We start from the raw sequence: 22207 nt of genomic DNA, 5'->3' as shown, positions 1-22207 counted from the left end.
TGGTTGGATCAAATAACCTTCTCGGGTGGAACATTCTAATGGGCCCCTCACCCCCGCGAAGGTGGGATGTGACTGTGAGTCCAACCTTAACCAGATCGTGGTCCATCCATGACAATAGGGAAATCACAGGAGTCAGCACGCATGGAACAAATCATCAGGAGAGATCATCAGGAGATTTGGTGCAGGGTGTTATCAGTATGCTGATGATACCCAAATCTATTTCTCCATGTCAGCATCATCGGGAGAGGGCATAACCTCCCTAAATGCCTGCCTGGAGGCGGTAATGGGCTGGATGAGGGATAACAAACTGAGTCTGAATCCAGACAAGACGGAGGTACTCATTGTGTGGGGTCAAAACTAGGGAGACGATTTTGATCTGCCTGTTCTGGATGGGGTCACACTTCCCCAGAAGGAACAGGTATGCAGTCTGGGGGTGCTTCTGGATCCAAGTCTCTCTCTGGTGTCTCAGGTTGAGACAGTGGCCAGAGGTGCCTTCTATCAGCTTCGGTTGATATGCCAGTTGCGTTTGTTTCCTTGAGATAAATGACCTCTGAACAGTAGTACATCTGCTGGTCACCTCCAGACTTGACTACTGCAATGTGCTCTATGTGGGGCTGCCTTTGTATGTAGTCTGGAAACTGCAGTTAGTCCAGAACGCAGCAGCCAGATTGGTCTCTGGGTCATCTCATAGAGACCATATCACTCCTATCTTAAAACATCTACACTGGCTGCCAGTAAGTTCCCAGGCAGAGTACAAAGTTTTGGTTATAACCTATAAAGCCCTGAACAGCTTGGGCCCTGGGCATTTAAGAGAATATCTTCTTTGCTATGAACCCCACTGCCCATTGAGATCATCTGGAGAGGTTTGTCTGCAGTTGCCACCTGCTCATTTGGTGGCTGCTCAGGGATGGGCCTTCTCCATTGCTGCCCTGAGGCTTTGAAACACACTTCTTGCCGAAATAAGAGCCTCCCCATCTCTTACAACTTTCAAAAGGGCAGTCAAGATGCATTTGTTCACCCAGGCTTTTAATTAGATACTGTTTTAATTGTGTTTTAATAGTTTTAACTTTTTAATTTTAATTGTTGAAATGTTTTAATCTTTTATTGGCTGTTTTTATTGTTTTGTAAACTGCCCAGAGAACTTGCATTTGGGGCGCTATAGAAATGTATTAAATAAATAAATAAATAATGAACTTCCTCTTCTGCATCAGTCACTGGGGCATAGACTTAAAAACTGTCATGATAAAGGGTTGTCCACGAAATCTAATTGATATTAGTCGGTCACTGAACACAATGTAATCAAGTACTGCCATTGCTATATCCTTCCTGACTATGAAAGCAACACCATATTCATTATTTATATTTCTAGAAATCACTCTTCACCAATTGATCACATAGTTTTAAAAATGGAATATACTTTTCACTCTGTGAATTGAAGCCCACAATCTAAAATAAAAAACAAGTGACTTTTTACATGAATTAAATGAATCCTCCAGTAGAACTGCTACCAGTCTCCTATAAGATCAAACTAATATCAAAACCTTCCCTGTTCTATCTAGAATCAGGGTGAACTCAAAATATAGCCAGAATGCCTAAAAGGCTCTTTGGAGCATGTAGCCGGCAGATAGGGAGACAGAATGGAGGATGCTTCCAGCCAGATCAAGTTTAAAACAATCAAAAGCTAGTTTAAGCAGATATAAAAAGTTTGGTGCACAGGCAACAAAAGCAAAATGGTAAAAATGCACAAGTGAGATACCTTTCTTCCTATCTGGTGTTAGATAGGAGGCTTGGTAGCACTTAGGTCTCAAATTGCAGTTCAGAGAACAAAAGCTTACATTTTGGCGGTCTGCACATTCCCAAGAATCATGCAGCTGGTCTCAGCTAACAAAGCTAAACTAACACCAAAGTAGCATGCTGGAAACAGCAACCTCAAGAGTCTCTCAAGAAGTGTGAGCACTGTAAGATATTCCCCTCAGGCGATAGAGCGACTCTGGGAAGAGCAGAAGGTTTCAAGTTCCCTCCCTGGCTTCTCCAAGATAGGGCTGAGAGAGATTCCTGCCTGGTACCTTGGAGAAACTGCTGCCAATCTGTGAAGACAATACTGAGCAAGATGGACTAAAAGTCTGACTCAGTATATGGCAGCTTCCTATGTCCCTCCCCTCCCCTATCTTGAGGTTACCTTTCTCCTCTTGGAGATAGGTAAAACAACCAAAAGCTTAATGTTTTTCCCTCAAGGTAGATTTTTCTGAACAATAGGACAATTCCTGACAAACAAGTGAGAGACAATAAATCCACAAAAGTGGTGGACGTGGGCGCAGGCCAAAATTGGCTTTTGGAATTGAAGGAAGTTCTGATATGAAACTGGAGTGTGTTTTTAAGCCAAACAAAGGCCCATTCTGTCACATCCTCCCCCCACCCGTCACAACTTAATCCAGTGGGGAACGTGTTCTGCTGCTGGACACTGCTGAAAAAGGGACAACTCACAACATCCAAAAAGTCAGGATGGCTTAAACATCACCACTGAGTTTGGGGGAATACTAGTCTCTTAACTCATCTTGTAGCCTACATAGCTTATGGTGCATACTAGGAATAGCACAACAAAGTACAGAACATGATCCTCAAACACTTCCCATAAAATGAACCCACAAAAAGCCTAGCGAAGCATTTTCAGCAATCTAGCATGACAGATATAAGCATTTCTCTTATTTCTACAAGGCTGTCTAGTGTCATGGCTCAGACTTCTGACTCAGAAGAGTCAGAGGAGGAGGATTTGCCTGCTAGTGAGGGCTCAAAGGCACAGCAACAGGATTTGGCAGGGAGACCAGACTCTGGAGCTGAGGATTCGCAACAGCTGCCAGACATGATTTTTGATGGGGAGGAGCCTGGGATTTCACCTGTCTTGAGAAGGCATCTCAAGAGGCAAGGTTAGTGGCAGTCACGCAGGTGCAGGAGATCACAAGAGAGGAAGCCAAAGTGCTGACTCAGGGAAGCCTGATTGGCTGCAGGTTCTCTTGAGCCATATACATTTAGCAGTCTCTCACTTGCTCAGATGCTGTTTGCAACTTTCACTGGTGGCAGACAGTGTGCTACTTAAATTCCAGACTTTTCCAAGTTCCAGTTTGCCTTGTTTATGCTTTCCTGCTTTGTTCCATTAATTCCTTGTTCTGGTGTCTTTTGCTCATTTCATTCCTTGCTTTGTGTTTTCTTTTCACTTATTACTCAGTTATTGTTAGAGGGGGGTACCTAGTTCAGTTCAGGGGACTTAATTTGTTTACTATTTTCTTTGTGAGCCTTTTCTTTTCTTTTCTTTCTTGCAGTTTCGCTACTGCTTTCTGTTATCTCACAGGGGGAGTGCTGAAGGGGGTTGTAAATCCTGTTGGGTTAGCCGAGCTAACAGATTTACGAGAGTAGCCAGCTACAGGTACTTCAGAGGCAAGATGCCTCCAAATACCAGTTGCAGGGGAGCAACAGCAAGAGAGAGGGCATGCCTTCAGCTCTTGCCTACAAGCTTCTCAGAGACATGAAACAGGATGCTGGACTGGATGGGCATTGGACCCTACACATAAGAAACATAGGACCTTTTTCCAGCCACACAAACGTAAGGATTCTCAGTTTCTCTCACCTCTTTACAATTAAGAAGCAAATGAAAATGTCCTGCTCTCTTCCCCACCACAACCCTACAAAAGAATACAGTACTCAGGATGGAACAGGCCCCCACCCCTCAAATACCTAACAAACAGGGTAGCTGCTGGCTGGGAATCAGACTTTGATTCCCACCCAGCCCAGAGTCCAAAGTGTTTGCAAAGAGTTTTTAAGAAGATAAAATAATTATTTACCTCTTGCCTTCCTAACTGTGCTTTGCTGATTGCTGTACTCTAGATCAGAGAAGGAAAATGTGTAGGCAAATCGTAATTAATCCACATGTCTGCAAACCCTCCCAGTTTCCAAGGGGGTGGGGTGGTGGGAGTTTGCTTCCCAATGTAGGTGTCACTGTTCATTGAAAAACATTAGCCTGGTCATTTCAAACTGGTCAAGCCAGTTATCACTTGCTTTTCTCTCTGTTATACTACTTCTAACCAGAGAATCCTAGAGTGAAAGGGTGTGCCTCCTAAGAATTTGCTTGCTGAGTTGCTACAAAGACAACACAGGACAGGCTGGGTTGTTCAACTGACTGATGAACTTGAACATAAGAGCTTGCTGATGCTAATGGGCCAGGGCTGCTTGCTTGCAATGAAAAGGCAGTTCCTGAAGCAAAAAACAAAGCAATGATTGGCTCATGTATTTTGGTTTCGGCAGTGTATTTTAAAAATACAAAATACCTGAACAAATGTATTTTAGATACAAAATACAAAAGTATTTAAAATATGTATTTTAAATTACATGTGTTTTAGATACTGCCCATCTCTGCACTGGGAGATCTGCAAATGGCGCCACATCAGATGTAGCCCTGGAGCTTTGAACAGGTTTAAAGGTCCATACCCTACCCCTGTACCTACACCATCCATGCAAGTGGGTATGCCCTGGCAAATGGCCACCTCATGGCAGGGATAGCCAGCATACGCAGGGCATCCTGTCTGCGGCCGGGGAGCAAATATTTCGGGTGGGGGGCATTCCTGTCTGGCTTTGAGGGGCTGCCACAAGCAGGGATTCAGGAGCAGCAAAGTTCTACTTTTTTCACATATAGGTTGAGGAAGGGGGGCCAGACCCCCTTTTGGGGGGGGTTCGTGCCCCCCAGGCTTACTCATGAGCAGGGCTGGGCAGCTGGATTGGCAATGCTCCACCATCAGAGCTTGCACCAAAAACCACGGCTCAAGACAGTGCCAGGCCATGGGGACACCCCCAGACAACTCATGACAAGGCCCATCAGCGTGGAGGAGAAGGAATTGCCAAGTGAAAACTCTACTGATGTCTGATAGCAAAACATCTCCTTCTCTCACAGACAGCCCTCTCACAAGAGTGTCAGGCTACTGGGGCTCTAAATAGAGCAAGGTTGCTTTTTGGATGGCGGCTGTCAGGAGTAGTACCCCAGAAACAGCTTTCCATGTCTTGGGTACCATAGTCAAGCTGCTGCAAAAACATGCCCCCTGCCAGTCCATGTGGAGATGTGACCCCTGACCCCCACACAGGTGACACCACTGTCCTGGGGAAGCTGGAAACAAGGGCTCTCTACTTCCGGGAATCCCCATGCCTGGAGATCGGGACAGGAAGGGTTGGACCTGGGAATTTTGAATGGATTTAAGGGTCTGTGCCGCAGCCCCTTGTCTGCACTGTCCATGCAAATACTTTGGGTGGGGGTGCTATTGGCAGCAGTGTTCCCTCTAACAGGGATTCCCAGATGCTGTTGGCTACAACTTCCATAATCCCCAGTCAAAGGCGATTGCAGCTGGGGATGCTGGGAGTTGTAGTGAACATCTGGAAATCCCTGTTAGATGGAACAGTGATGAGCAGGCTTTGAAAGGCAGTCCCTCAGCAAGGATTCCCTACCAGCCAAGTTCTAACTTTTTCACAGAGAAGTTAAGGAATGGGGAGCAAGCCTCTTCCCCTTTTGGGGAGTTCGTGTCCTCCAAGCTTACTCATGATCAAGGCCAGTCGATCTTGGGTAAACTGAGATCCTTTTTCAAGGAACCAGCCACACAACCCAGGACTCAAGAGAGGGAAAGGCATGGCCAGCCATGAGAGGGCATGGGGACACCCCCAGACAACTCATGAGAAGGACCATCAGAGGGGAGAGGAAAGAATTCCCCAAACAAATCTGATATGAATACACACAGCAAAATGTCCCCTTCTCCTGAGATTGCCTTCCTTGTCTTGGGGACTGTGGGCAAGGTGCTGTGAAGTTATGCCCTGTCAGCCAGTGTTCCCTCTAACAGGGATTTCCAGATGTTGACTACAACTCCTAGCATTCCCAGCAGCAATTACCTTTGGTTGGGGATTATGGGAGCTGTAGTCAACAATATCTGGAAATTCCTGTTAGAGGGAACACTGCTGTCAGCCTGCCCACCCATATGTACATGTGCATCCCTACCAGTTGCCTGGAACGGCCACCCCACTGTCCCATGGATGGGGAACGGAGGCTCTCCTCTCTTGGGAGCCCCCATGGTGGGATATCTGCATATGGTGTGACAACGGACCAGGACCCGGGAATTTTAAATGGGTTTAAAGGTCCGTCCTGGTGTCAACCCCGGGGGGTTGGTGGGGGGGGAGGTTACAACCCAGGCTTACTCATCAACAGGGCCAGTGGGAGAAGAATCATTCCAGGTTTTGGAGCAATTCTTCCTCTGAGATGATGGCTACCAAAGCCCACAATGACTAAACCTGCTCACAAGAGTATCAGGCCATGGGTGATCTGTGCTGTGTTGCTATATGTTGGGAAGCAGTGGGCAGAGGTATCCCACGGACTGCTTTCCTGATCCTGGGGACAGTGGCCAAGATGCCATAGAAACAAGCCTCCTGCCTGGCCATTCACACCTGTGCACAGGTATGCCCTCACCTGTGGCCCCTGCAATCAACCCAGCTGTCCTGCAGCTGGGGGAGGAAAGTGCATTTTCCCGCAATTCCTCATGCCTGCTTATCTGCATATGGCACACAGAAGGAGCAGACCTGGGATTTTTAAATTTGTGCAATTTGAAATTGCATGGACCCATTGGCAGACTCCATGGCTGCAGTCAGGCTATGGCACAAGGGGTGTCAGGATTCTCATAACAAACTGATCCTTGATCATATAATTAGTAAAGCTGGCAAACTCAGAGGTTACATTTAAGGCACACAATGCTGTGACATATTAATCAATAGCTTGACCAGACAGTTGGGATCTAGAATAGAAATTGTAACATTCAGCAATCACATTCAAAGTAGGATTGAAATTATCTTTTAAAGCTTGAAGAGCAGCTTCATAAGGGTTTGGCATCCCCTTCCAAGTTGGAAGGAAATGGCAAATGATTATATATTATTTGGCATTAAGGGCCAAGGCAGTGAAGCAATATAGCCTGCTTTGCTGGAGTAAAATCAGGGGTCTGTACAGTGAGGAGGTAATTGCAGAAATAGGACTTCCATTGTTTCCAGAGAAGAGCACATTCTCAAGGGTGGACCAAAAAAAAGGTGGTGGTCAGAGGTGCTCTTATCCCCGGACCTTGAGGTGCTGGCCCGTGGTCTCCTAGGTCCAGGGGGAGCTCCTGCAGCCACTCTGTGCCATGCCACCGCTGCCCCCACCCTGCTCCAGTGTGCCTTTAAAAAACAACAACCACGTGGCGGTGGCACTAGCTGCGGAGAGAGGGGAGTGAGGAGAGACGAGTTACCCATTACCAAGATCTTTACCCAGGGGGAGGGTGGGATGGGGTGTGGTGGTTGCGGCGGGGAGGAGGGGAGAGTTCCCTGTTATCGTCCAGGATGGGAGGCAGCAACCACCTTCGAGCTCCACTCCCTCCTCCCAAGTGACTAGATGGGCCTCTCTGCTTCCTCCACATGGAAGAAGGGTGGAAATGGCCTGCTGAGCAGAGAGGCAAGAGGCCACCCATTCACTTGGAAGGAGGGAGCGCAGCTGGAAGGAGTTTGCCGCCTCCCATCCCAGACAGTAACAGGGAGGACTCTCCACTCCTTGCCCTCCCCTGCAATTGCCACACCCCATCCCCCTCCAGGTAGAGATCTCGGTAAAGGGGAACTCTTCCTGCTTCACCCTCTGCCCTCGCAGCTAGTGCCACCGCTGCACAGCGATTTTTTTTTTACACTGAAAAGGGGGAAGGATGTTCTCACCCCCCATCATGACAGGGGGGCCTCTGAAGCCCTTCAGGTCTGGGCTCCCAAATGACCTGAGTGAGCCACTGGTAGTGGTGGAATATGAGCCATGCTGCAGTGGGCATCCGGTGAACGAGTTCATGGTTGATAAGGAAAACATATCTTCAGGGGTTCTGCAGGTCAGGAAGCTGGAGAAACAATCAACAGCAGCAATAGTAAAGTAAATGTAAAGTGTGACATCGAGTTGGTGTCGACTCCTGGCGCCCACCGAGCCCTGCGGTTGTCTTTGGTAGAATACAGGAGGGGTTTACCATTGCCATCTCCCGCGCAGTATAAGTTGATGTCTTTCAGCATCTTCCTATATCGCTGCTGCCCGATATAGGTGTTTCCCATAGTCTATGGATGTTTCCCATAGTCTGGGAAACATAGTCTGGGAAACATACCAGCGGGGATTTGAACCGGCAACCTCTGGCTTGCTAGTCAAGTCATTTCCCCGCTGTACCATTAGGTGGCTGTACAGCAGCAATAGTAGAATGCAGCAATTCAGGAATGTAGGCCAACTGAAGATGCAGAAACCTTCACAAGCTTTGAAGGCTCACATGCATAGCTGGTTCAAAATCTCATTGCCAAATGTTTTATAGCTGCTTCCCTCATAAACATAAAGCAATTCTATCTTTGTTTAACTAAGCTCTATTTGGAAACAACTCATTTTTCTCCTTCCCCTCCCTTTCCTTTCTGACTCCACCCCCCCCCTCTACAGGATCCCCATTGGGACAAACTTCTAATCCACAAGATATTGCTAGATAGAATACAACATAAAGGATTGCATAGTTATACTCTCCTTGCTCCAAACAAATAATGTAATAACAACTTTATTTGTTAGCTGCCCCATAACAAACTGATCTCTGGGCGGCTCACAACACAGCATTAAAATATCAAAATAAAAACACATAGCACATTAAATCACAACAGACCTAAAGGTTGGGGGGATACAAAATACAATACAAAGGAGTTTAAATTTTTTTAAAAAAAATCAAATATAAAAATCAATATTTTAAATTTTAAAAGGCCTGAGTGTACAAAAAGGTTTTGCCTGGCATCTAAAAGAACAAAGTGATGATGCCAGGTGAACCTCATTGGGGAGGCTATTCATAAACGATATGAATATTGATAAATGAGAATACAGCAATGTATTTTCAATAGGAACAATCAGCCCTAAAGCTGATCAAACACGTGTCTCCACCTTGTCTCTCAAGTACAAATTTTTACATAATTAGCAATCCTTACTTTTTATCAACAGCCGTACAAAACGAACCAATATCCCATTCCTGAAATTGGGTCCCTTCATATTCTAAATGTATCTAGATAAACAGAAAAGAATTTAGAATACTACTACTACTGATATTTATATACCACTCTTCAACAAAATTCTCAAAGTGGTTTACATAGAAAAATAAAAAATACATAAACAAAATGGCTCCCTGTCCCTAAGGGGCTTACAATCTGAAAAGAAACACAAGGCAGACACCAGCAACAGCCACAGGAGAGATGCTGTGCGGGGGCTGAATAGGGCCAGTTGCTTTCCCCTGGCTAAATCTTAGAGAATCATCACTTTAAAAGCTGCCTCTTTGCTCAATTAGCAGCAACAAAATATAATGCATAGTTGTTACACAAAATGATAAATAACAGGTGTAAATTCAAAGTAGACCTACAATATATTGTTACTTTGTAACTATTACAAACAATATTTGTAATAGTTAAAATATAGGCTGAATACAAATGTAGCCTTTTATATATGAAATTAAATATAGCATTTTATTTTATTTATAACATTGATACTTTTTCTGAATTGTGCCCAGAAGCTAATTGGTATCAACTGCAGTTGAAAAACAACAATAATGGGGATAATATGTTGCCTATGCCCTAAAAAGAGGCAGGCTCCCTCATTGTGCACCAGCTGCAAATTTTCAAACACTTTTCAAAGACAACCCCACAAAGGGTACACAAGCAAGATAGCCACCTAGGGCACAGCATGGTCAGGGAGAATTCCATGCATCTAGCAGCTTTTCTTCATCATCAATTGCCACAAACATATTGTGGGGTGGGTGTGTGTGTGTGTGTGTGTATACAAACAATAATTTCTCTCTTTAGATCATCTAGTGTTTTGTCTGAGTGAGAGTGCAGAAAGACCTTGTCTGATATGAAAAATGGAAGAACTGATTGGTGTCCTTTAGTTTCATTTAGTTCTCTTTGTTTTACTTTCTTACATTTCTGGCTCCCTGGTTTGTATTTACAGCCACTGCCAAATGTGGTGTGGTGTAGTGAGAGAGGAGGGCGGGGGGGAATGTCATTTTAGGCCTGCGAATCTTATCAGCAACATGGTGGCTTCTACTAGTCATGCAACAATTTGGTTATATGATGCTTTATCCTTCCCTTCTCCGTCTATATGCACAAGAAACTCTGGGATGTATAGTTTTTGAGACTTGCAGTTAGAAACAGGTAAGCAAAACATCCTCTTTCTACAGTAGCGTCTTGTGCTTTCAAGTTGGGAGCAGGGATCTGCATGAGCCTGTTTGGAGGCCCTTTTACAGGCGTCAAAACTGGTTCAAACACTGGGTGGGTTCGAGGTTCGAAGGTGTGTGTGTAGGGGTCTCGCTTTAAGGGCAGGGGAGGGTGCACTTACTCCTCCCCACACTTTACCACCGCTCGGTTTTGGTAAAAGCCTTCGGGGCGGCAGTATACCTCCCTGCCGCCTCTTCCTCCTCTTTGCCCAGAAGTAGCCAGAAGTATTGCGCGCAACATAAGCACATCGCGCTCGCACATGTCGTGATTGTGAGCAACGTGCGCACGCACGCCCAATATTTCCGGCCACTTCCGTTCAAAGAAGAGGAAGGGGTGGTAGGGAGATACACTGCCAACCTGAAGGCTTTTACCAAAACCAAGCACTGGCGAGGGGGGGAGTGGGGGGAGGGGTAAGTGCACCCCCACCCTTAAAGCAAGACCACCCCCCCTCGAGCCCCCCCTGCCCAGTTCTGTGCACATCCCTAGTTGGGAGTAGCAGAAAACAAGCCACAGCTGCTTTGGTACTGATAGCCGCTCTCTTGCTCCCTCCTGGCCCTACTCCAGCTGTAATTGAGTCTTGCAAGCTCATCATTTGTCTGGTAAGGGAGAAAATCCCCAAACACACATTTCCCTCCCCTATTAGATGACCAACCTGCTAGGCTCAATTACAGCCAGGGCGGGGTCAGGAGGGAGCAAGAGAGCAGCTGTCAGTACCAAAGCAGTTGCAACTCATTTTCCGCCCCTCCAGCTCATCAGGCCACTACTGCCTGTCACTCAAACGACAAGTCTTAGAATTAACTGCACAAACATACCCCCTCTTCTCCACAGGAGGACCCTGAATTGGCCAGCAACTCATTGTTCAGAATGTTGCTTTTTCTGTTTCTGATTGGCTCCAGGAAATCTCACAATAGTGACCGTTTTGGTAGTATATAACTATCCATAAATATCTTCAAACACGACATATGTTTTAGCCTTATTTCCCCCCTGCCCCCATGTTAATCAGGTTGCAACCTGGCCTGGGCTCTCCCTGGATTCAGGAATAGTACCCTTCACCTCCCCCATGCTTGGGTCCTGCATATTATAATGATAATAAGGACATCTACTGCCCCCCTCGCAAAAAAAGAGAAGAAGGTAGTCCCCCCCAAATGTCACTCATGAAGCAGATTACTTTGTTTAATAATGTTTAGGAAGTTAAGCATTATTCACTGTGAATTATGCAGAGGTCTTGAAAACATCTCTTATAATATAATCAATAGGCAACATCATTACATCAGGAATCTTCAAAGTAGTAACACAAGTATGCTCAATTTGAATGAGACTAGCAGCAGTACAAATAGTTTAAGCTGAATTTCAGATATTAATGTTGATCTTAAGCACTTACAGTCGTTCTTGTAGAAAAGATACGATAGTTCCCAGAGTTTGTTGTATACCTGAAAGATAAACAAACCATTAGTTTCCTCTTTCAAGAGGTGCCTATAACTGCAGCCTATATTCCAGCAGTCACACACACAGAGAACACACTGTGGTCCAGTTCAGACAATTTAACAAATTATCATGAATGATCCATGTTCTTCCTCCCTTTGTGTGCCCAGCTGAATCCAAACTTTCCTGGTTTATTAAACCACAGTTTACCACTATGTCCAAAACAGGCTCTCAGAAGGGAAACCACAACTTGATACTGGTTTGCAGGGGTCATCTAAACTAGAGCTTCCTATTGTCTCAAGGTCCGATGACATATTAAATAGGAGATCCAGAATATGTTTTATCACCCTCAGCTAATTCACCCCTTCTTGGAAAAGAGGTTCTGATAACCATGGAGCATGCTCTAGTAGCAAGACACTATGGGCCCAGAATTGGAATTTTGGCAGCACACTTCTCTGTGTGCTACCAAGGTATCTCCCAGGCTGAGGGAGCTATTGGCCTAATCACTGCTGCACAGCATCTCCCCTATAATGGCTAGAGCCAGTTCTCTTCCTCTTTTACCCACCTGACCTGAGGAGTCAATAGGGGTCTGGCTGTACAATACAGTAGTTGTTCCAGGCCCAGCTTTGTCTATCTGAGCAAATTATCTGGAGTAGCAACACAGATGCCTTGTCCCACTTGTCTAATCTGGTATTTGATCACTACCCTATCTTTGGTGCATCTTGCCTCTGGCCCTTCTGACAATTGCCATAATCTTGTAATCAACTCTGGTCTGTCTAGAACATGTCCTCCACCACTAGCCCCTGTGGTCAGTTGGTCAATCAGACCTCAGAAACCAGTCCTTCAGTTGCAGCTTGCGTTGAAGCTTAGCCAAGGCTTGATAATTGACATCTTTTAACTTAATTACTATAGTGTGCTTTAGATGAGACTGTCCTTGAGTGTGGTTTGGATGCTTCAGTTCATCCAAGCTGCAGGAGCCAGGTTAATATCTGGTGTTAATTGGAGGGAGCACTCAGGGCCAAATTATGGTATGCAGAAGTCCTAAGCTATGTCAAGCTTAACAGGGCCCATAGTATCACAAAATTATTTATTATTACAATAAGAAGGACAATGAAAATATAAATAATAAAGCTTTCATTTTACTTGTCAAAGATGCAACAAAAAACTAAAGGCCTAACAAAGTTATCTTGCAATAAGCCTATTTACATTAGAAATACCTTTACATGAAAATATATTTAAAACTTGAAATTTAGTTTTAAAATAAATAAATTCAGAGGCCTCTCATAGTGTGAGGTCCTAAACTGTAACTTGCTTAGCTTGAGCTAAGCTTACTTAGTTTTAGCTTGATCTGGCACTGGGAGCACTTAACATCTGTTCTATATGACATCCACAGGTTACATTTCTTTCCAGGCTAAATTCAAGGTACTAATACTCACCTTTAAAGCCCTTTATAACCCAAACCTGGGATATTTGAGCAACTGCCTTTTTCCTATGTCACTTGCCACTCATTGGTACAGGGGCAAAAAGACCATGGCAGCCCCACCATTTATCAAGCTGATGGCCACTGCTGAACACTCTTTTTTGATAGTGGACCCCAATATTTGGAATCAGCTACCAAATCCGGTATTATACATCCAGGAGATAGGCCCTTTTTAATGAGCTGTCAAGACTATTAACTTCAAACAAGTCTTTTAAGGCCAAAATGTTATTCTGCTACCGGCTCTCTGGTTCCCCCATCTCTTATTTTACTTTACTGCTGTACTATTACTGATGCTTTCCTTTCCTTAAGTGTAACTTGGTTTGAGAACAAGGACTGAAAAGCAGGTTATAACTTTGCCAAATAACAAACTATTGGATTTTATGTTTCTTTTCTTAAAGCTTACAAGCAAGAGAAGAGGGGACTGTACTGGGACAGCAGCACTGAGGGAGATGTTTAAGCTTTTCCCTTTGGCTAATTCCTTAATTGGAATTGCCCTTCCAGCTGTCATTTGCTCCACGGCATGGTGGGGGGGCGGGGGAAGTAGTCATACTGATAAACAGGTTGCTCACCTGTAACTGATGATCTGGAAGGGATCCATTGTATTCATAACAATGGGTTCTGCGCCTGCACAGTGACCTCACGGACCGATTAGCTAGCTCCTCGCTCCGCCCCTAACTGCCCTGCACGAGACCGTGCTCTCCTCATCCCTGGCAGTTGGGGCGTGTCTCTTTCAGTTTCTGGTGGACCGACAGTCATTTTTCTCTATTTCTCTTAACTCCAACCTGGTTCTGCTCGAAAACCGTGGGGCGGTCTGGGCGGGTCTTATGAATACAACGGATCCCTTCCAGATCATCAGTTACAGGTGAGCAACCTGTTTATCTGGATAGTGATCCGTTGCATTCATAACAATGGGTGATTAGCCAGCTGCTACCCTGGTGGTGGGCAGTATCTACGGCAGGACCCTCTTCAGTACACTCTGCCCAAACTCTCCTTCCTTCGATTGCCGCAGGTCCACCGCATAATGCCGAATGAAGGGTTGGTTTGACGTCCAAGTTGCTGCTTTGCATATATCCTTCATCGACACACCGGCCAAATCCGCTGCAGAGGAGGCATAGGCTCTCGTAATGTGAGCCGTGATTGTCCCTGGTGGTACCTTGCCTTGCGCAGTATAAGCTAGCTTTACTGCCTTTACAATCCACTGTGCCAACCTCTGTCGTGAGACCGGCTTTCCCTTAACCGAGCCCGTGTACAAGACAAACAGTTTCTTAGTTCGCCGAATAGACTTAGTGGCGTCCAAGTAGTATAGGAGCGCTCTACGCACATCCAGAGTATGCATCTCCTTTTCTAGTCTTGATTCCGGGCTCTGGAAAAATGTTGGAAGAATTATATTCGCATTAATGTGGAAATCAGATGTTACCTTGGGGCGGAACTTTGGATCCAGCCGGAGAGAGACCTTATGCGGATAAACCTGCATATATGGTTGGTCCATTCTGAGAGCAGCCAGCTCGCTTACCCTCCGTGCCGTCGTTATTGCTATTAAGAAGGCTGTCTTAATGGTAAGAAGACGCAAGGAGGCCGTCGCCAAGGCTCAAACGGCGGCTGAGTCAGCGCCTGTAGCACCAAAGTCAAATCCCACTGCTGATGTGGGCGCCGAATTGGTGGGTACAAATTATTCAATCCCTTCAGGAACTTTTTGCATTCTGGATGGGAAAACACCCTAGACTTGTCCCATCCCCCATGCTCTGAAGAGATTGCTGAGAGGTGTACCCTCAAAGAGGCATTCGCCAAGCCCGACATTTTGAGGGTTGTCATATACAGTAACACTTGAGCTACTGATGCTCGCCTCGGTAAAAACCCATGTTCCCTAGCGTAGAGTTTAAAACGTCTCCACTTACTGTCGTAGTTGTGGCGAGTCGACCTCTTTCTAGTGTTTAACAGAATCTTCCTTAGTAACTTATGCGCCACGCTGTGAGCCGAAGCATCTCTACTTGGGGATGATTTATTGCCCCTGAATCTTGAGACAACAAGTTCGGCTGACTGGGAAACTTGTGGTACACTCCCCTCGACATACGCAGCACTGTTGAAAACTATTGTTGCCTGGGCCACCATGGCGTTATCAAAATGGCCTTCGTGCTGTCCCTGAGCAATTGCGCCACCGCCCTTGATATTAGTGGTTGCGGTGGAAACAGGTAAAAAAGACTTTTCGTCCATCTGTACTGGAAAGCGTCCCCTTTGGATCCCGCGCCTACTCCTGCATGAGAGCAATATGTCGGACACTTTGTGTTTGCAGCCGTCGCAAACAGATCCACAGTCGGCCATCCCCATTTGTTGAATAGTGCCGACAGACAGTCCATATTCATCTCCCACTCGTGTTGCTGGTTGTATACCAGGGACCTGCTCAGTCCATCTGCCTGAACGTTGTCCACCCCTCTTATGTGTATTGCCATCAGAATTATGTCCCGAGCAATACACCAATTCCAGATGTTCTGACCTAGCACACACAGCGCCCGAGAGACCGTACCTCCCTGCTTGTTTAGGTACGCCATCGCGGTGGTATTGTCCAGGTGGATCTGCACCACCTTCCCGTGCAGTAGGGATTGAAAAGCCCTTAGGGCCAAGAACACTGCAAGAAGTTCCAGGTAGTTTATGTGTTTTTTCGCCTGTAGACTTGTCCACCGCCCCTGAATCTGATGATGTAGGCAATGTGCTCCCCATCCCTGTAGGGAGGCATCCGTTGTCACACTGCATGCTGGTGTGAGCGGTTGGTAAGGCACGCCTGAAAGCAAGTTGCTCGCAAGTGTCCACCATTTCAAGGACCTTAGTACCACACATGGGAACGTAAGCCATTTGTTTTGGTTGTCGCGATTTGGGCGAAAGTTCCTCAGAAACCAAGTCTGTAGAGGTCGCATATACAGCCTTGTATTGCAAACAGTCGTATTGCATGACGCCATGAGCCCTAGGAGCCTCTGAATCGACACAGCCCTTTGCTTGGGTTGCTGTTGGAAAAGGTGTATAAGCTCCTTGATCTGGGCATACCTGGACTCCGGCAGATAAGCCCTTTTGTCTCGCATGTCTAAAATCGCACCAATGTAGTCGACCCATCTCTGGGGCTGCAATCTTGATTTCTTTTGGTTCACCGTGATTCGTAGGTCCCTCAGAAGAGTGAGCACATACTGGACTTGGGAAAGTAACCTTTCTCTTTTGTCGCTGACCAGGAGCCAATCGTCCAAGTATGGATACACCACTATCCCTTGGGTCCTTAAGAAAGCAACCACAGCCACAATGACCTTGGTAAAACACTCTTGGCGCTGTGGACAGGCCGAACGGCAAAACCTGATACTGGTACGCTGTATCTCCTACGGTGAACCGTAGGTACTTGCGATGTCCCTCGCGAATACCTATATGAAAATAGGCATCCTTCAAGTCCAGAGTGACGGCCCACTCTTCCTGAACCAGAAGATGTAAAATGCCTTGTAGTGTTATCATTCTGAATTTTCTCGTGTCTACATACCAGTTCAGTTGCCTTAAGTCCATTTTTGCTCTTATGCCCCCGTCCTTCTTGGGGATTTGGAAATAACGGGAATAGAATCCTTGCATTCTGTCCACCCACCTCACCGGCACAATTGCCTGCTTTTCCAACAACACTTGTACTTCCTCCATCAGTACCTGGGTTGACCTGGTATAGGTTATTCCTTGAAAAGGCGGCAAAGCCTTGAATTCTATCGCGTAGCCACACTTTATGATTTTCAATACCCATTGATCTGATGTTATATTGTGCCACGCTTGCGCATGACTGGCCAGCTTGATGGTAGTGCTGACCTGCACAAGACCGTTGTTGTGGGCCTTGGGTTCCTGAACTTCTAGTGTCGTTGGTAGCATAGGAGGTGGATGGACCATCCCATCAAAGAGACTGCTTATGTTGGTCCTTGCCTTGTTTCTGCCCTTTCTGGCGTTGGGCATAGGGCTTATTGCGTTGATAAGGCTTATACTGCCGTTTATAGTCCCTTCTGTCCTGTCTGTATCTGGAGCGGCCTTGCTGACGTCCATAAGTGAAGTTTTTTGATGTCTGATTACTCACTGCTGCCATGAACGTCTTGGCGGTGAACTTTGATTGTTTCCACGATTGCATAGTAGAATCAGTTGTTTCGGCAAAGAGCCCTTTACCATCAAATGGTAAGTGTTCTATTTTATTGTGCATGTCCTGCTGCAAAGTTGTTGATCGTAGCCATGCGTGGCGTCTCAAGGTAATAGCAGTGGTCATTGCACGTGATTCAGTCTCTGCTGCATGTTTAAACGTGCTCAGTAAATGCCGTGTAATGACTGTTGCTTTCTCATATGTCCTTTTAAAATTCTCCTGAAATTCCTCAGGTGACATCGTTGCCGAATCTTGGAACAGTGTGTCCCAAATGTGGTGACCATATCTCGTCAAACAAGCCGAGTAATTCGCGATCTTGATTGCCAAACTTGACGTAGCATAGACCTTCCGTCCCAGAACATCAAGCTTTCTGCCCTCCTTATCACCGGACGTCGAATGCCGCGCTCCCCCTTTCGAAGAGGCGCACTCTATAACCAAATAATTTGGTTCCGGGTGTTTCACAAGGTAGCCACAGTCAGTCTCTTGCACCCGATATAGGCCCTCGAGTTTACGTGAGGTAGCTGTCGATGTTTGTAGGACCTCCCACGCAGTCTGTGCCGCTTTCGTTATCGCCGGTATCATGGGCAAAGCAACTGGGTGAGACACCTTAGCACGTGCCATCATATTATATACAGGATCTTTAAGGTCCATCTCAGGCTGCCTCAACTCAAGGCCCAATGCTTCCGCCATCTCACGTATCTGAATATGATATGCTTTTAGCTCCTCCGATGGTGAAACCGAAGTATGCGGGGCTACATCAGATGGAAGTTCAGGTTCCATAGGCTCTTCTGGAATGGAAGGGTCGTCCTCATCAGTCCCCGTAGAATCTGAAGAATCTGCATCCCCGGAATCCGGCACCTCCAATGGCGCAACTGGCACTTTTGGTTGTTGTGTTGTTGGAGGTGCAGATGTCGCTACCGGAATGCTGGCGGATAAAGTTTCAACCGCAGACACTACCGCAGGTTGGGTCGCCACAGCCCCCAACTGTTGCTGCGCTTTCCATATTTTGTAATCCGCATAGTCTGCTGGATAAATTACCGGTGGGGTATGTGTGAACCCACATGCGTGATTAGATTGTGCAACAGTCCGTTGGGTAAAACACGTAGCTGGTGGGCGTACAAACATCGGAGACGGCCCCGTCACTGTCGCCCTATCCACCATAGGTGGTCTCTGCGTATGCATTGGGCTAGTTGCCGCTGAAACACGCTGCACTGGCCTCAACACAGCCAGCAAATGTAGTGGTACACACTGTGGGGATCCCGACGGAGTCCTCGGTACCGGCAGTAGCGATGGAGTACTCGGTACTGACAGAACTCTGACTCCCCGATCCGGGAAACCAAGGAAAGTAGGCTCAGTCGGTGTTGTATCTGCCGACTCCAAAAGGGCTAGTAAGTCCCTGCTCGCTCCAGATCCTGCCGCTATCTCCCTCTCTGTTGCATCTTCTCCGAAATCCAGATAGTCTTCCGACCTGTACTCCTGTCTCGGAGTCATGGCTGGAGAGACCAGCGGGGTCTGAGCCAGTGTAAGTTCCATCGCACCCCGTCGATGTTGAAAGGGTCTTGTGGTCGCCTGCTCTATATTCTCTGGTATCAAAGCATCCCTCGACATCGAAGCAGATACCGAATCGGCCGTCGATACCGTGCATGGTAAGGCAAACGATCTGTCCTGTGTTTGCGACACCGACCTTGCCAGTGTAGACGACGCTGGCATCGATGGGGAATTTGCAGCCGACACTAAGTTATGTGTCGATGCCGAGAACATTGGCGCATTCAGCTGCGGTTGCGTGATTGTCGACATCGATATCGACATCGACCCCATCGGTGCCTGTAAAACTTGACTCTCCCTCGATACCGAGTTCCACGGTGTCGAAGCTGTCGACTCAGCAGAGTCCCAGTCCTCACAATCTGATTGGAGCGGCAATGGAGACGGAGTTCGACTATGGACTCGAGTCTTTTTAGTCCTTTTCCGAGGGGGCAAAGTCCCCTGATCCTCCTCTGTTGACGATTTTTGCTTGTGCCGCTTATGCCAGTGACGTTTCTTCTTTGCATCAGCCAGTTGCTTAAACTCCGCAGATACGGTGGCAGAGTCCACTGTAGGAGTGCTCGCTTTCAACATCGAAGGATTGTTTGTCTTCGACATCGTGGTCGACATCGAAGCGGTTCCCGACATCGAAGTCGACAGCCTAGGAGTCGGCGGGCGGAGTGCATCATCATATAGTGCCGCCCGGAGTCTTAGCGCCCGATTCTTCAAGGTCTGCTTCGAAAATTACGAGCAAATTTTACAACCTGCAGGGTTGTGCTGCTCTCCCAGACACAACAAGCAGGAATCGTGCGTATCAGTTGAAGGCAGCTTCGCATTGCACTCCGTGCAGCGTTTGAAAGTTGTTTTGGGTTCTCTTTAGCCGACATGGCCTCAGCCATTCCACTACCGTAATGTTTGTTTTTATGCTTTCTACGTTCTTGCGGGTGATCCAAACTCAAGTCCAAATACAGTCCAAATGTCCTAAAACCTATTCGTCATCCTAATCCGTTCCTAGTCCTTTACCAATAAATCAATTCACTAACTAGCTGAGGAGCTAACAGTCCGAGGTGTTGACGCAATGGCGGTCAAACAGAAACTGAAAGAGACACGCCCCAACTGCCAGGGATGAGGAGAGCACGGTCTCGTGCAGGGCAGTTAGGGGCGGAGCGAGGAGCTAGCTAATCGGTCCGTGAGGTCACTGCGCAGTCGCAGAACCCATTGTTATGAATGCAACGGATCACTATCCAGATCTTGTATTTCCCTCCCCAGTAAGCTAATAGCAGCTTGGACAAGAGATTTGAATTTGAGAAAAGAGTGCAGGGAAAGTTTTACACATGTACATACTTTCAGCAACTCTACCCCAGCCAACAGCATACCTCCCCGCCACCACGTCTACTGGAAGTAACTGGAAGTAACAGACATGCCTGCACATGCTGGGCACGAGCATGCACACGCGTGCACACACAGCATGTGCCCACCCGTGCCTGGAGTACGCAGTCGTGCATTACTTCCAGTTACTTCTGGGAGACATGGTGAAAGGGCGGCAGGGAAGTATGCTGCCGCCCCAAGGGGCTTTAACAAAATGGAGCACCAGCGGGGGAAATGCGGTGGGAGGGGTAACTGCACCCTCCCCTGCCCTTAAAGATGCACCCCTCCGCCATCAAACCGGTGGAACCGCCCGGCAATCGAACCAGTTCGGAGGCCCATATAGGGCCTCCAAAGTAGTTCCGTGCACATCCCTATTCTCTCTCTCTCTCTCTCACTCACACACACACACACACACACACACACACACACACACTCTGCAGTAATCGAGACAGAGGCTTCAATATAATGAGGTAGGAATCAGAAGGACTAGATTGCTATGTCACATGCAGTGCAGAGATCTTTGTTTGTTTGTTTGTTTGTTTGTTTTCTATACCGCCCTTCCAAAAATGGCTCAGGGCGGTTTACACAGAAAAATAATAAATAAATAAGATGGATCCCTATCCCCAAAGGGCTCACAATCTAAAAAGAAACATAAGGTAGACACCAGCAACAGTCACTGGAAGTATTGTGCTGGGGGTGGATAGGACCAGTTATTATCCCCCTGCTAAATAAAGAGAATCACCACATTAAAAGGTGCCTCTTTGCCAAGTTAGCAGGGGACAAGTACTTATAATTTTGGGGAGCTAGAAAAGTCCCTGATTAGAGACAGTATTGTGTGCCATACTGGTTCAATAGTTGCAGGAACAGCTGTTATGAGAAAGTGATCTTACCTTAAGGCAATGCCTGGATATAGCACAGGCAGCAAAGGCCTCCATGGCTAAAAATCCCAGGAATGCAATCATCCCCTGTTGTGCATGACGTTAGAAGAAAATTATCCAGCCCAAACAGGAACACATGAACCACACTGTGTACCCTGTGTGTGCTGTATGTTGGCAGCATGAACACACAAAAAGCAAAGTGCCCTGCATTTGGCCAGCAATGAGGACATTGCAGAAAAGTGAACTACTTCCAGAGTGTGTTTGGTGGGGAGTGGAGAGTAGAGTTGCCATGCCCCCCAGAATTTCAGGTTTCACCCAGATTTTAAGCACCTCGCCCAGATTGCTTAGCCCACCCAGATTTGCCAGGATTTTGACTCCCCCCCCCTTGTAGTTTTGAAGCAAAATGTGCAGTCACTACTTGGCTCAAAAATAATTCTCAAGCCAATTTATATAATATGTAAATTAAGCCCCAGATTTGGAAAGCCAGAATATGGCAACCCTAGTGGGGAGGCAAGGGGAGTGCACTTACACTTGTACAGGAAGGGCTGACTCCACAGACAGTACTGAGGATATGGAAATCATTACAGTCTCCCTTGGCCCTAACCCATATCAAGTCCAAACACTGGGTACAGCACCAGCAGCAGGACTATTTGCAATATTTTACTGAGCCATTGACTGGTGGCATTTCAACTCAACAATGGGGCATAAAGCAATTCCCCAAAGTTAATTCAACTCTAGCATATCCATTAGGCAAAGTAGTTGCTCCCTGCTAATATATAGTAAGAGTGTTTTGCACACAGGAGGGAAGTCATCTGATAACAACAAATCCCTAAAATGACAAAACATGCCAGCTTAAATTTATTGTCAAAGAAAGGGACCTGCCTCTTGTTTTGGGTAACACAGCCATTGAGACAAAGGACTTGCTCAAGGTGCAGCACTAGAACAATATCTGCTACCAAAACATGGACAAGAGAAGCTATCCTGGGAACTATGGAGATGTTTTCAAGACAAATGCTGTTTTGATGGAGAGCTACAGCTAGAAATTGGCCCATTGGGAGATCCAATATGTTTGCTAACAGGAAATTTCCAGTGGTGAAGAATTAGTCAGTT

At 46.6% G+C, this 22207-nt stretch overlaps 1 protein-coding gene across 5 annotated transcripts in view; it reads right to left on the bottom strand.

Moving 5' to 3' along the window:
• CATSPERE (catsper channel auxiliary subunit epsilon) overlaps positions 1-22207 on the bottom strand; it is a 129714-nt gene that overhangs the window by 102078 nt on the left and 5429 nt on the right. For 4 of the 5 annotated variants that reach the window (XM_053301908.1, XM_053301918.1, XM_053301890.1 and 1 more), the window contains exons 2-3: positions 11675-11723; positions 9019-9092 (exon numbers count right to left, since the gene is read on the bottom strand). In XM_053301908.1, coding sequence (XP_053157883.1) covers positions 9019-9092; positions 11675-11723 — 123 coding nt within the window. The remainder of the gene's footprint in view (positions 1-9018; positions 9093-11674; positions 11724-22207) is intronic. The other variant, XM_053301926.1, reaches the window with a different exon arrangement.

Source organism: Hemicordylus capensis, chromosome 1, assembly GCF_027244095.1.
Source record: "Hemicordylus capensis ecotype Gifberg chromosome 1, rHemCap1.1.pri, whole genome shotgun sequence".
Classification (NCBI taxonomy): Eukaryota; Metazoa; Chordata; class Lepidosauria; order Squamata; family Cordylidae; genus Hemicordylus; species Hemicordylus capensis.
The sequence above is the reverse complement of the archived record's forward strand: the minus strand, read 5'-3'. Positions and strand labels throughout refer to the sequence as shown.